The sequence below is a fragment of the Camponotus floridanus genome, unplaced genomic scaffold (assembly GCF_003227725.1).
Source record: "Camponotus floridanus strain SB8 unplaced genomic scaffold, Cflo_v7.5 scaffold24, whole genome shotgun sequence".
Classification (NCBI taxonomy): Eukaryota; Metazoa; Arthropoda; class Insecta; order Hymenoptera; family Formicidae; genus Camponotus; species Camponotus floridanus.
In genome coordinates this window covers 3,310,927-3,324,904 of record NW_020229370.1, presented here as the reverse complement: position 1 = coordinate 3,324,904, position 13,978 = coordinate 3,310,927, and the positions used below count along the sequence as shown (strand labels likewise).

General features: G+C 31.9%; 3 protein-coding genes across 8 annotated transcripts; 1 reads left to right on the top strand and 2 right to left on the bottom strand.

Annotated features, from left to right (window-relative positions):
* Positions 1-2,391: 2,391 nt before the first annotated feature.
* Positions 2,392-6,714, bottom strand: LOC105256576 (glycine N-methyltransferase). Of its 2 annotated transcripts, XM_011266619.3 has the most exons (5): positions 6,588-6,714; positions 4,461-4,816; positions 3,365-3,500; positions 3,035-3,155; positions 2,394-2,838 (listed from the first exon to the last, which is right to left on the bottom strand). In XM_011266619.3, exons 2-5 carry the CDS (start codon positions 4,792-4,794, stop codon positions 2,551-2,553), a joined length of 879 nt encoding a protein of 292 aa, XP_011264921.1. In that variant the 5' UTR covers positions 4,795-4,816; positions 6,588-6,714; the 3' UTR covers positions 2,394-2,550. The 2 variants fall into 2 exon arrangements, with proteins under 2 accessions (XP_025264835.1, XP_011264921.1); XM_025409050.1 differs by lacking the exon at positions 6,588-6,714 and having other exon boundaries at positions 2,392-2,838.
* Positions 6,715-7,907: 1,193 nt separating this feature from the next.
* Positions 7,908-9,779, bottom strand: LOC105256575 (zinc finger protein 706). 3 transcript variants are annotated; one of them, XM_011266617.3, is made up of 4 exons: positions 9,574-9,761; positions 9,009-9,197; positions 8,803-8,947; positions 7,908-8,719 (listed from the first exon to the last, which is right to left on the bottom strand). In XM_011266617.3, the coding sequence occupies exons 3-4, from the start codon at positions 8,944-8,946 to the stop codon at positions 8,630-8,632; spliced, it is 234 nt and encodes a 77-aa protein (XP_011264919.1). In that variant the 5' UTR covers position 8,947; positions 9,009-9,197; positions 9,574-9,761; the 3' UTR covers positions 7,908-8,629. The 3 variants fall into 3 exon arrangements, with proteins under 3 accessions (XP_011264919.1, XP_011264918.1, XP_011264920.1); XM_011266616.3 differs by lacking the exon at positions 9,009-9,197 and having other exon boundaries at positions 9,574-9,779; XM_011266618.3 differs by lacking the exons at positions 9,009-9,197; positions 9,574-9,761 and adding an exon at positions 9,241-9,471.
* Positions 9,780-10,133: 354 nt separating this feature from the next.
* LOC105256573 (threonine--tRNA ligase, cytoplasmic) lies at positions 10,134-13,462 on the top strand. Of its 3 annotated transcripts, none has more exons than XM_011266615.3 (5): positions 10,134-10,200; positions 10,747-10,830; positions 11,048-12,603; positions 12,702-12,991; positions 13,126-13,462. In XM_011266615.3, exons 2-5 carry the CDS (start codon positions 10,756-10,758, stop codon positions 13,272-13,274), a joined length of 2,070 nt encoding a protein of 689 aa, XP_011264917.1. In that variant the 5' UTR covers positions 10,134-10,200; positions 10,747-10,755; the 3' UTR covers positions 13,275-13,462. The 3 variants fall into 3 exon arrangements, with proteins under 3 accessions (XP_011264917.1, XP_011264916.1, XP_011264915.1); XM_011266614.3 differs by having other exon boundaries at positions 10,149-10,282; positions 13,126-13,461; XM_011266613.3 differs by lacking the exon at positions 10,134-10,200 and adding an exon at positions 10,211-10,417.
* Positions 13,463-13,978: the final 516 nt, after the last annotated feature.

The window sequence follows — 13,978 nt, the reverse complement described above, 5'->3', positions numbered from 1 at the left end:
TCTTAAATAAAAGTATATAAAATCCGATGAAGGATTGCTCGTTAAATATTGCGCACAGTTTTGTAAAAAGAAAAATGGCGAGAGAGAAGCGAGAAAAGGCGTACATAACAATAAGTGAATATAGTTGTAAAAAGAAATAGTTCTCTCTGTTTGCGCGATCTGCCCTGACCAAATACATTTTAATTTTACTTGCGGCAATAATTTTCGCTCAATCTATATCTTTAATTTCTTCTTTAATTTCATCTTACGCGTTAGGAAATCATACAGAAAATATAATAAAAATGAAAAGTATATATATAAGTGATTTATAATACTTAAAAATGTTAAAAAATAGTTAAGTTCTCCTTGTGAGAATGATCATCTCATGATTCACAGCTTTTACTGGGCAGATTGTCATTGGAAGTAAAATCGAGAGAATATAAATGCAATACGATATTACGATTTTTTATATCAGCTACTTTGCAATAATACAAATAATCACCATTCGAATAACAACGTCGTAACACGAGTCGTCGTCCTTGACTTTACATAGTCGTTGAAACAAAGTTTCAAGTCAATTTTCGCGACTCGTTACAAGTTATTACACGGCATGCATTTATACAAGTCCGCATTCGAAAGTTGCTGCGAAAGTTCTGCTTTATCTTTGATCATCAAAAGCAGATTAATATATTGTGCGTCATATTATTATTATTATTTTTTTTAAATATTTTAGATTAAGTGAAAGAACTTTATCAAAATGAAATGTAAATGTTTTTATTATCGTTACCCAGTGCGTTTATCAGTGATATGTATATCAGATACACATCTTTCTCCATGTAAATATACTTTAATTTACATCGCATAAAAACAATGGTGATTCAAATTTCAGATTATTTTTTTATCATGCAATGGTAGAGATTAAAATAAGCTTTGAAACGGTATAATTTATGCATATTAGCATTATGTTATATTATGTATACAGTCGCGACACGCTAAGTAGCATGTTACGATTGCCGCGTACGATCTTGGAAATCTTAAATATGGAAAAATTCGATACGACGACGACAGTGTTCGCAACGACGATCGAAGAAGCCGTGATAGATACCATACGAATTTCATGAAAAAAAAAATGATTGGAAGAATCTATATATACATATAAATAGCTACATACATACACATGTACTGAACAGAAGAAAAATTATAAATATATAAATACATACGCGTATGTATATATATATATATATATATATATATATATATATATATATATATTAATAGAAGAAGAAAAAGATTTTTGCTATAACACTTCGTCCATTTTTCTATATGGGCAGTTCGTTGCACTTGTAACACAAATCCTTGGCCTTGTAAATTATTGTCCTCGGTCATTTCTTCAATCGAAGAGTATCATTTGGTTGTGCGCGTGGTGCCGCAGAAAGTACATCGAAGAAATCGAACGGACTCGAGCTTGATTTCTCCGCGTTCTCTTTCCTATTACGCGCTTTCTCTCGGTCCTTCCATTTCCCCTCCCCCTCCGCGAACGTAAAATTAGTCTAAATCTAAAACGACGATCCTTCGAGGTTCGATTTCTACGATAGCGTGGCACTTTACACGCAGCGACGAAACTCCTCTGTAAAGCTTCGCGGAACCCCCGACGAGGGAGCGATGTCGGGGGTGGATTTAAGTAAGAATTCGCGAGAACAATTTCTGCGCCGATAATCTTAAGTTGAAACGATCATTGACGATCGATGTCGCTAATATCAGATGATACACGTGTCTCGGATATTCCGATGTCAATTCTTGGATGAAGATCGATGAGACTAGCGTGTTAACGTTGAGATTGAACGATTTGTTGGATTTTGGTTTCCTCATAGAAATTGCATTGTTGCATTGTCAGCTACGTATAAGATTGAAACATATAGAAAACAGTCAATTTGTGCGCAGCAAACATTTAGTCTTCCTACTATTCTTAAATTCGCGCATTTGTTTGAAACGTCGACCAGAAACGAAATATGAGAGACGAAAGGGAAAAGGAGAAAAAGCACAAAGACACGAAAATTCGTCCAAAAATTACTCAGCAAATCATCATCAATGATCGTTCGAAAAATATCCTTGAGAGATCAAGTTGTAGCATCGAACGAAGCCTGGCTAGAATACTCAATTGAAAAAAGCTGCTTTCAGACTTATAATAAAAATATACTAAAACTTATATCGTGTACATCATTTCGGAAGGTGTTCTTCTTAGATAGGGCTTTCCTTAGTATTTCTTTCTTCTCATTTTTTCCTTAATACGTAATTTTTTTATAGATATATGTATATTTTTATTATGTATATATGTACACATTTTTCATCAATTTTTTAATTTAATTATAAAATTTATTAGATAGTTTTAATTAAGATTTTTTTACATATTTGATAAAAAAACACTTGTTTTAATCGAGAAATAATTCACAATACGTTTCTAAACAAATTAACCAACCATTCTAATCATTCAGTCTTATGGAACATTTGCTTGTTTCGAAAAACCGATGACACTGTTTAAAAAAGGATCACCGACGTTCGATTTCTTACTCTTTAAAGTTGTTTCTGCAACACGTGGATATAAAATCCGGGATCCTTGATCTGATTGAGTGGTTTAAAATCACCATAGATTATATGTTTCGCCCCGTGGCTGAATATCTCGGTCAACATATCGCGGAACACTGTTAATCTGTGAGGATAATATGACAGCCTGAACTCGTTAACATGCTCGATATTGTTTTTATTCCTGTTATCTAGAGCGATCATGTAATCCATAGTAACGATCTTCGGTTTTCCTGACACAAAGAGTACCGATGTTTTGATATCCATCATATGCTCGCTCTACGACACGAAAAATTTTTGATACAAAATTTTCCAAAATAACGGGCGACAATTATTTATTCCGATAAAGCTAAATAAAAGAGAACTAGCATTTGAACATTTGATTTAGAGCCTTCGTATTCCCAATACAATAATGATAAATCATGTGTATTCGATGCACGATAACGATAAATAATCATGCATTTTCTTTACTTACATTATAATATATGCATTTGGGAGGAGTTTGGCCGGTATTGATTATATAGTCATAATTCCTGTGATCGATAAGCAGTAAACCTCCTGGTCTTACGCAACGCTCAAAGTTCACCAGAGCTTGCCTGGAATGGAATATATTTTATGAATATGCAGATAAAATTATATAAGATACTTATAATATATCTATGCGATTTCCTATTGATTTTAATTATTTTTAAAATTAGGTTTCGCGAAGCATAATCTGAGAGTCACTGATGCAATCTTAAGTATAGATAATCTAATATATATAGAATGAGATAATATTATATAGAATTAAACAAATTTTTGATACCTCTGTTCTCTCTGATCATCGAAAGTATCAGGCATGTGGGCGAAACTATTTCCCAAGCATATAACGGCATCAAAACCTTCTCCAATGAGATGACTAATATCGCTAGCTAGAGTTAGCCAATTGGCCTCTTCAATTACTGTCGCAATTCAAAACATTAAAATAATAATAATGATTGTGCAAAAGAGTAAGTTTCTAAATAAATTTATATAATATTTTTTACTTTAAGTATCATCAATAAAATCTCATTTCCCTTTTTAATATTTATATTTCAAGGATTTAATCCTGAGAATATATGTATATTAATATTTTAAAAGATATTAATATATATACAATTGTAGAAAAATTATTTTACAATTATATGAATACTTCAATTATAGAAAAAAATAATGTTATTTGTATTATTTGAAGCATTTTGCTATTTTCTTTAATTTTATCAGTGGTTAGATTATTCGTGGTTTTAGTGCACGAATGTGATTAAAATCACGAAGTTAAAGGCCAAGAAATAGAAAATGTTGTTGACCTTCGCTGATAACGCAAGAAGCCTTCCTGTACTTTTCATATCCATTGATAGCGATAAAATAATTCGGCGGTTATTTTCAAGCGATATTGTAATCGTTTTAAACTGGCTTTATCTGGCTTTTATACACATTTTGGCATACATACATATATTATTTTCTAATATTGTATACATTAATAATAACAGTTGTTATCAGTACGTGAGAAATCCATAAATGAAGAAGTTCATAACATTAAACTTACAATCTTGCGTTATCACATTATCTCTCGATTTAGTCTTTTTAAAAAAAAAAATATATATATATATATATATATATATATATATATATATTGTCATTATTTCAATTAGGAAAAACAGATACAAGTTGTATCATAAAGTTATTTTAAGTTTCTACGTCATTTGATTAATCTTTTAAAAGTATATGTTGTTCTGTTTGTCGCAATCTTTTTTTCTCCTCTCGTTTAAAAGAATATTTTCTCTTGTGCTTTATTTCTTTCCCTTTCTAATCTTTTTCTTCCAAATTCTTTTTTACGTCTAATAAAAGATTCCAATCCTAAATAATTAAAATATCAAACTTACTCCATTTATCAAAGGCAGGTTCCTTCCTACGTTCCCATCTGGATTTCAGCGCATACTTGAGCATCTTGTCAGAGGCGTCGATGCTGACGACCTCGAAGCCTTCTTCCAGCAGCATCACGGAATCGACCCCGGTGCCGCAAGCGACATCCAATATTCGATGGCATCCCTTTTGTCGCAGTAGACCCACCAGAAAGTCCCGATAATTCTGCGTACGTTGCTTAATGTCACCGATGAAGAACTCCCAGACTTTTGCCGCTTTGCCATCCGCGTATTGATCTTTGACACCCTCAGCTGGTGTACCGTGAGAACGAGTACGAAATACCGTCGAATCCATAATAATGCGAAATCTTACAAAACTGCGGAATCAATCATATATGTACCTTAAATATAATTAAAGTACGTGAATCAAATGAAATAAATAAAGAATGCGAAAACGCTGTGATATTCTTACATTTTCGAAACGTTATTAATATGTTATTGCAACCGCATGCCTATATTTTGCATGATTCTATATGTATATGTCTCCGTAACATTGCACTACAATTTGCGAAATTACAATATATCCTACTAATGTCGCTGAAAGATTCTGTGTTATATAAATTGAAGGATATTAAAACAAGTTTTTTTTTTATTATTAATTATTTGGAATTAATTTAATTCTTGTATACATACATATATTTTCTAGATATCCGATATTTTATTTAAATAAACATGTGAGTTTGTGCAAACGCGATATATTCATGCTATTTATACAGTTATTTATATCAAATATGGCAATAGATATATAATAATCTAATCAAATGATATGTTTACGTCATAAAACAGAAAAATTCATTTTATTTAAACAAACATGTGAGTTTGTGCAAACATGATATATTCATGCTATTTATACAGTTATTTATATAAAATATGGCAATAGATATGTAATAATCTAATATCAAATGATATGTTTACATCATAAAACAGGAAAATTCACTATTTTATGTCATCAAGTTATATGTAAAATTATTTAAAATGAAAAATTTGGAGATCAAAATTCAGTATTTTGATTTAAAAATCAATATATGACTCATTGTTATATAATTTTGTTGATTATTACTCTCTCTTTTTAATAACCTATTAAATTTAAGAAATACTTAGGTATATATAATGAAGTTAATGGATTGATTAATTACCATTAATCATGCATTGATATACCAAATTTTTATCTCACGTAAATAACTTTGTTACATTCACGATACAATATAGATTGTTATTATCTCATTGAGCCAAACATGCTTCAAGTTCACATTGAAGACAAAAATGAGAAAATGATATTTGTCTCTTCATGTTACAATGTTATTAGCAGATTCTCATAAAATAATTCCATCATCTCTCTTGTAATATTTTCTATTTATTTTCGAATACGAGAGCACTTTAGAACGTAAGTGACAATTTATCTAGTGTCAAAAACAAACGCAAACACAACCACAAAATTTAAAATATTAATGACATGATTCCATCTCATTGAATATATATATGTATATATATATATGTGTGTGTGTGTGTGTGTGTGTGTATTTTTTTACAATCAGGGATTGAAATTTTTAACATCATTGAATTATTTATGGTTTCAATATACGACGGCAAACATAATTATATATTTTTCGATAAACATTATATATTTTTATTGACTAGCTTAATTTTTAACGTAATAATCGGATCAATAAGTATAAAATCCTCTTTATAAAATGTGAAATGTAAAATGAATTACATGTCACGGAAATAGATAAAAATGAAAAAAAAAAAGAATTTTTTATTTTTTATCTTTCTTCTTTATAATTTTTATTCATTTTTTTTCCAAGATAGATTAAATCTCTCAATCTATCTTGGATTATATCTTACATAGGCAAATTAAAAGTATATTTTAAGCTGTATTAATATGGATTTTTTCCTATTTTTTAATACAAAATTAATTTAAATTTAATTAAACTAGGACTAATGAAAAAATAAATAGAAACTAATGAAAAAAATAAATCGAACTTTACTTAAATCTTAATTGTATTCTTCAGATTAATCTCTTTTCATAAGTTAAGTCGAAATTGCATTAATAATGACTGCTATTGCTTCATTAAAGAAATATCATACCTTCTCTTTTCGATCGATGATAACGAATCCAAAATCGGAGCTCGAACTAAAAGATATCGATACGAAAACTGTACTCATAGAAGCTGAAAACTGTCGCGGCGATACAGCGATCGCCCGCATTTATATACACCGTGATAAATAAGAATCATTGCGACAGTGTGCGTAAAAAACATTCGCTGACTGAAGTCGCGTGTCATTGGATTACTTCTCAATATGATGTAATATATGTATAGTTTTAAGCGACACATTGAGAAACATGATTCAGTTTAATAACATTTTGATAAGAAGTGATCCAACTTATCGTAGCAGTTATGAAAGATTGCGCGACTTTGTTCTCACATCTTATAAGACGTAATCATCCTAATCAAATAATTAGCAGATGCCTCTCTTTTTCGACTGTCAATTATATACATTAAATTATTCTCGATATATACTACTTTTTCATTCTTATATATTTTTCCTCGTGATAATAACATTTATATTTTGTTAAATATAATAAACTCAATTAATACATCTTATTTTATTAATACATCTTATTTTACTGTTATTATTGTTATTTAAAAAATATACCTATCGAATGCATGACGCAATATATGGTAACTTGCGAGAGTGATTTGTAAAATAATTCGAAAGAAAAGGAGATGATAAGTGCGATTTATTCGTGTGCGCGCTCTCGCAGTGTTTACACAATGGTGTGTGAAGTGAAGTTTAAATAATTTTAAAACACAGATATTTTTGGTCTCCTTGTGTGCATATACGATTGAAATCAAAGATATATCCAGAAATATATATTATTATTGAGATATTTTCAAAACTATTCTACATCAATCCAACAAAATTGTACAACTTCAATATGAAATCTGTCAATCGCATCGTTTATCGCTGGTTTAATTTATATATTTTGTTTAAAATATACAAAGATATTTAATAGTCTAAGATGTGCATAATCTGTGTACTATCTAAAATACATTAAAATTATTATATCACAAGAATAATATTTTTTTTTATTAAAGTCAATAGCAACTACATATGTCTCACACATGTATCGGACTCTTTACATTTTTACAATTATATTAATATACAATAATGTAATTTGAATCAATTATTCTTAATTTATTATAGTATTTATTAAGTATCTACATATATCCTTTGTAAGTATATAAAAATGCATTATTTTAGTAGATGTTCAAAATGAAAGAAGTGGTATAGATAATTCATTACAATGCAAACAATATACACATGTAATAAGCTCGATTAGAAATAGAAATAAAAATTTAATCCCTATAAATAAGAGGGAGGGATTATGTAATAATATCTTCATTTAACTATACATTGTTCTTATTTTAAAGAGCATACAATACATTCAACTATAAATTGGCAGTTATATGGTTAAGATTTTTCTATATTATATTCAACCTTGTAACTTGAAGAATCGTTTTTGTGAGCTCTTACGTTAAAATATATATAAGTTAAATGCAACAAAGTCAATGATACAAAATATTATTTTTTTCCTAATTTACAGTACAAAATTAAGATTTATAACGAGGAAACATTCATCATAACACTTTTCATAATTTTTATAAGAGCATTTAAAATGCCTTTTTTTTAATATACACAGAAAATAATTTAAAATCTCTTTAGTTATTCATATCTTATATATTATCTCTCTTTGTAACAGAAGCAGGAAATGAATGCTACATTCTCTCCTTTCTTACATTGAATTATATTCTTTGCGTCATCGAGTTTACCAACTTTATTTAAAAATGTACACAAGATTATATGCAATTATGCTTACGTGAGAAAAGTATTGGCTTCTATAAATCAAGATTTTTCAGAAGTAAATTATTAATTATGCCTCTAATGTTTGAGTTGTGCACAACAATCTGTTGAATGCAATAGATCAGTTAAAACACTAACAAGGTTTTATTCATTTTCTGAAACTATGCAATGATCAGATGAACGTTGAACTATATCACTTTGTCAGTTCCAACACATTTTTCCTGCATTCTATCCCAATTGTCACTGTACAAAAGTTCGTACCCTCATATATTCTTTAAATCGTCAGGCAGTTCGTTCTTGGGATGTTTATTCTCAAAGTGTTGCTTATAAGTTTTAGGGTCTGGCATTTGAGCCTGCAAATAAAACAATTTATAACAAACTGTTAATTATATATATAAGCGTCAAGACATCTATAAAGATTTATAAGGATTCAGACCTTGCATACGCTACACACGTGCACAAGTGCCTTCTGCGCTGCCTTCTTCTGGTCATTGGCGCTGTGTCCTTGTTGTTTCTTTAATTTTGCACTTTTTTCCGCTGCTTTAGCTTGAGATTGTATTTTTTGCTGTCCACGAGCCATTCTGGAAATGAGAAAAATATACGCATACATATAAGTGAAAACACGTCTGAAATAATACTGACAATCAAAATATGCTCTCATCGCCTTGCTTCCTTCCGCGCATCCGCAAAGTTCATTGACCAAGTCGAACTAACTTTAGAATGTCAGCCACACAACACATCTAACGTCTCTTTTGGTATAACAAATGTAATCTTATACCTCCGGTAGTTATGATCGACTGTCAATACAACGATCTCTCTTATCTCCCGCGTCTATTATCGAAATAATTAATACAGGAATTATATTGTACACCACCTGAAACGTTAAGACGTGCGATCGAGGATATCTGCGGAACTCGCCGAAATTATTCACGTGTCGTTTTGAATCGCGCGTTCGCCTTAAAACAGCCCGGAGCGTAAGGTCACCGCTTTCAGTCAATAGAAAAAAAAAAGCGCGGAGTAAACTTTCTACCCGAAGAGAGTATGTACATTTCACCACGAAGCGAGCGAGAAAGTATAGAAGCATGCGTGTCCGCAAAATTTCACTTCTTTCTCTCTCTATCTCCTCCGTCCGATATACGTCCGTCTCGTTTCAGAGGTGCAGATAGTGTAACGCGGTGCAGCCGCCAAACGCGACCATATTTCTCACCTATTCGCGGATAAACGGTGACCGTGCTTCTTTCGCCTCCCGGTTTCGGACCGAAATCACCTGCTCCACGACGATGGAAGCGTGGCTGGTGTCCTCGCCGTCGTCTCTCGCGCCGAGAGAGAGAGATCCTTTTTCCCCCAACTGTGCCCGACACCTGGCAGCGCCAGTACTGGCAGTATTGCCAAGATAAAAAAAATGTTGCGTGACTGCAGCTGATGACTGTGTTCAAAAATCTGAATTCTATATATGTTGGAACGAGCCATCTGTTTAGGCATGTGATGTCGGGGACCTTCACAGATTAAAGAAAAAGAAACAAAAAACATAAATATACTTATAAATACACGCTCGCGTTTAATTTGCATTTACGATGTATGTTTATTAAAAACATTTGCCTCGTTAACTTTAAGCTTGTATTACATTAAATTGCGAACTCGGTACGATTGACCAATCAGAGCAAAGCAATTTGCCGGCCGGCTACTCTGATTGGTCAAACGATGCTACTTCCGGACGAGTAGTTTTCGAACGTCGAGCTGACAGCGTCGGTGATATTTGGAACAACCACGTACATACCTGACATTATACCGATCCAACAATCCAACTACCAATAACGAAAGCAGAAAACTTCAGGTGCGACCGATCGTGTGACACGTTCAACATGAGTGACAACGTGGTAGCCGACGTACAAAATCTGATTTTGTCCGAGGATAAGGCATGAATTCCTTAACTTTACATACACTTCGGCTTTTTTAACGGTTCTTTGTTCCTTGATATTAAGACTACTATGTTGACGAGTTTTCGCGTTTGTAGGACCGTTTACTGCGGTACTAAGTGGACACATGCTCGGGTTGGTTAAGATGCATTTTTGTCTGTCCGGCTTTCCCTCATGGCAAATATTGCACGAATAAAGCTCGCGCGAGTTCCTATTGTTACTCCGTATTGCTAACAATTTCGCAGCCGCGTCTTTTGTTTATAACTCATGGCCGATCATTGATAATGACAGGATCGATAATCTGACGTAACCTTACGACTTATTTCCTGTAAAGAATGCCAATCCTGACTTAATCTAACATACGTTCACCTAATGAATGATTCATTATAATATATAGTAACTTAGTATATCGTTTAAATTCGGATCACGAAGCGATTTTTTATTTTAGATTCTTCTGTTTTTAGACAAAGTCGATGAAAGCAAAGAAGAAAAATGCTGTGGTGGAAAAGTCTATATCTGAACTTAATCCTTGGCCCTCATTCATTCAGGTAAATCAAGATTATTACAGAAATAAATTTAACAATTTCTTCTTTATGAATGTAATTGCTTTTGGCTGTCAAATTTTTTAAATATATATTAAATAAATAGAGGAAACTAGAAAAATATACAAGTAGAATATATAGTGATTATTTTCTTGAAGTAATCTGTTGCAAATTTTTAATATTGTAAGATATATTTGATTTTTCTCTTTGCATATTTTTATAGGATCGTCTTGTATTGTGGGACAAGTTAAAAAAGAAGTACGAGGCTGACTTAGCTAGAAAAACTCCTGTCGATATAACTGTGACTCTTCCAGATGGCAAAGAAGTGTCTGCTCAATCCTGGCGTACAACTCCTTATGAAGTCGCGAAAAATATTAGTCAAGGATTGGCAGATAATACTGTAATTGCAAAGGTTAACAATGAATTATGGGATCTTGACAGACCTTTAGAATACGATTGCAAGCTTCAATTATTAAAATTTGATGATGCGGAAGGTCGACAAGTGTTTTGGCATTCCAGCGCTCATATTCTCGGGGAAGCTATGGAAAGAATATATGGTGGTTGTCTCTGTTATGGTCCTCCTATTGAAAATGGCTTTTACTATGATATGTATATAGGAGACAAAGGTATTTCTAATACGGATTTTCCATATTTGGAAAATATGTACAAGAATATAGCCAAAGAGAAACAGCCGTTTGAACGACTGGTAATGACAAAGAAAGATCTTATGGAGATGTTCAAGTATAATGAATTCAAAATACGGATTATTGCGGAGAAAATACATACGCCCACTACTACAGTTTACAAATGCGGCCCGTTGATTGATTTATGCAGAGGACCGCATGTCAGGCACACGGGCAAGATTAAAGCTCTCAAGATTACGAAAAATTCGTCCACGTACTGGGAAGGAAACGCTAATGCAGAGTCATTGCAGAGGATTTATGGAATAAGTTTTCCCGATACTAAGCAATTGAAAGAATGGGAAAAGTTTCAAGAAGAGGCGGCCAAACGAGATCACAGAAAGATTGGAAAGGAACAAGAATTATTCTTCTTCCATGAGCTGTCGCCTGGTTCTTGCTTTTTCCAACCACGTGGTGCATACATATACAATACATTGGTCGAATTTATTCGTTCCGAGTACAGAAAGAGAGGATTCCAGGAAGTGATTTCTCCAAACATTTATAATAGTAAATTGTGGCAGACTTCCGGACATTGGCAACATTATGCCGAAAATATGTTTTCTTTCGACGTAGAAAAAGAGACCTTTGCATTAAAACCCATGAATTGTCCAGGACATTGTATGATATTCGACGTTCGATGCAGATCATGGCGCGAGTTGCCGCTCAGAATGGCAGATTTCGGCGTGTTGCATCGTAATGAATTATCAGGCGCGTTAACAGGTCTTACTAGAGTGAGACGATTTCAACAGGACGATGCACACATATTTTGTTCCGTTGAGCAAATTAAAGATGAAATGATAGCCGCTCTTGAGTTTTTACGGCATGTTTACGGCATCTTTGGTTTTACATTCAACTTATGCTTGTCCACGCGACCTGAGAAATATTTAGGTAGTTTAAAAGTTTGGGATCGCGCTGAAAAAGCGTTGGAAGAGAGTCTGAATGCATTTGGTCAACCATGGACCCTTAATCCTCAAGATGGCGCATTCTATGGACCTAAAATTGACATAACACTTATGGACGCGCTTAAAAGAGCCCATCAGACCGCTACGATACAATTGGATTTCCAGTTGCCAATGAGATTCAATTTATCTTATGTTAAGTAAGTATATTTATTATGTACATGAAACTTATAAGTAATGTGAAACTTTAATAAGTTTTGATCAGATATCTAAATATTAATTACTTATTTTCTTATAGTGAAAATGGAGAAAAAACACGCCCAGTTATTATACACAGAGCTATTCTAGGCTCTGTAGAACGTATGATTGCTATATTAACTGAATCATATGGAGGAAAGTGGCCATACTGGCTTTCTCCTCGACAAGCAATGGTTGTGCCAGTAGTGTCACAATTTGATGAGTATGCCTATGAAGTGAAACAGAAGCTTTGGGATGCTGGTGTCATGGTAGAAGTCGATACAGATTCAAGTGATACTTTGAACAAGAAGATTCGTAATGCTCAGCTTGCACAATTCAACTTTATACTTGGTATGTACTCAACTTACTTTCAGTAAAACAATTTATATAAAATTATATTATTCAATGTGCAATAAAAATAATTTACTGATTTCTCATTCTAATACAATTTGCTTTTATACTAACATATACACATTTTATTGCAGTTGTGGGAGAGAAAGAACGTAATGCTGGTACAGTGAACATAAGAACAAGAGACAATGTAGTGCACGGTGAAATGGCAGTAGAAGAGTTGATTGCAAAGTTGAAAATTATGAAGGAAACTAGAGATCCAAGTGGTGAATTAAAGTCTTAATTTAACCTTTCCTCTCATATTAAAAACCGTTTATTTATTTCTAGATATATGATATCTCAATAGGTAACTTAATAATGATTACGATTCTCCTAAATTATTTTTTTTTTTAATATATATTTTAAAATGTATTTTTTATTCTTGATGTAATTTACACTATGAATCAAATGTCATAAGAAGCAGATTAATATGATAATTATATCATAAAGCAATTTATAAAATGTCAAATTTTTGCATTTGCATTTACTATGTTTCTTGAAATCCCTTTTTTATAGATATAAATATAGAGAAGATATAATTCGTATATATTTTACAGTATGCAGTATTTTTATTATTAATATTTTTATTACAAACAGTTTTGTACAAACATTTTATTTTATTATAATATATAGAAAGTTAACACATCAGGAAATTTGATAGCTTTTATTGAACATATTTTTTTTTATTATACATATTATCTGAAAATCGCTTATTTAAAAATATTTATATAAAAGTGGCTGTGCTCTCTGGGGTTGGTTTTTTAAAAGTAATTTTTATTATATAATGTGCAAAATGTGTATTTTGCTGTATCTTTTTTTTCATCTCGAAAATATATTTTTGATTTCCTTATGATTTTTATACAATCGATTTCCTATACCCTACAATTTTTTATTTCAGATAATTTCTCCTAAATATTCCTGCTCTGATTTCTCCTCCTTTTCTTTTTT

Coding starts and splice junctions, on each gene's coding strand:
- LOC105256575 (XM_011266616.3), bottom strand. CDS start 8,946: ATGGCTCGTGGACAGCAAAAAATACAATCTCAAGCTAAAGCAGCGGAA. Junction 8,720..8,802: donor ACGTGTGTAGCGTATGCAAG/GTCTGAATCCTT, acceptor TTTTATTTGCAG/GCTCAAATGCCAGACCCTAA.
- LOC105256573 (XM_011266613.3), top strand. CDS start 10,355: ATGTTGACGAGTTTTCGCGTTTGTAGGACCGTTTACTGCGGTACTAAG. Junction 10,418..10,746: donor CTAAGTGGACACATGCTCGG/GTTGGTTAAGAT, acceptor TTCTGTTTTTAG/ACAAAGTCGATGAAAGCAAA. Junction 12,992..13,125: donor ACAATTCAACTTTATACTTG/GTATGTACTCAA, acceptor ATTTTATTGCAG/TTGTGGGAGAGAAAGAACGT.
- LOC105256576 (XM_011266619.3), bottom strand. CDS start 4,794: ATGGATTCGACGGTATTTCGTACTCGTTCTCACGGTACACCAGCTGAG. Junction 3,156..3,364: donor GATGATCAGAGAGAACAGAG/GTATCAAAAATT, acceptor ATTCCATTCCAG/GCAAGCTCTGGTGAACTTTG. Junction 2,839..3,034: donor CCAAATGCATATATTATAAT/GTAAGTAAAGAA, acceptor TTCGTGTCGTAG/AGCGAGCATATGATGGATAT.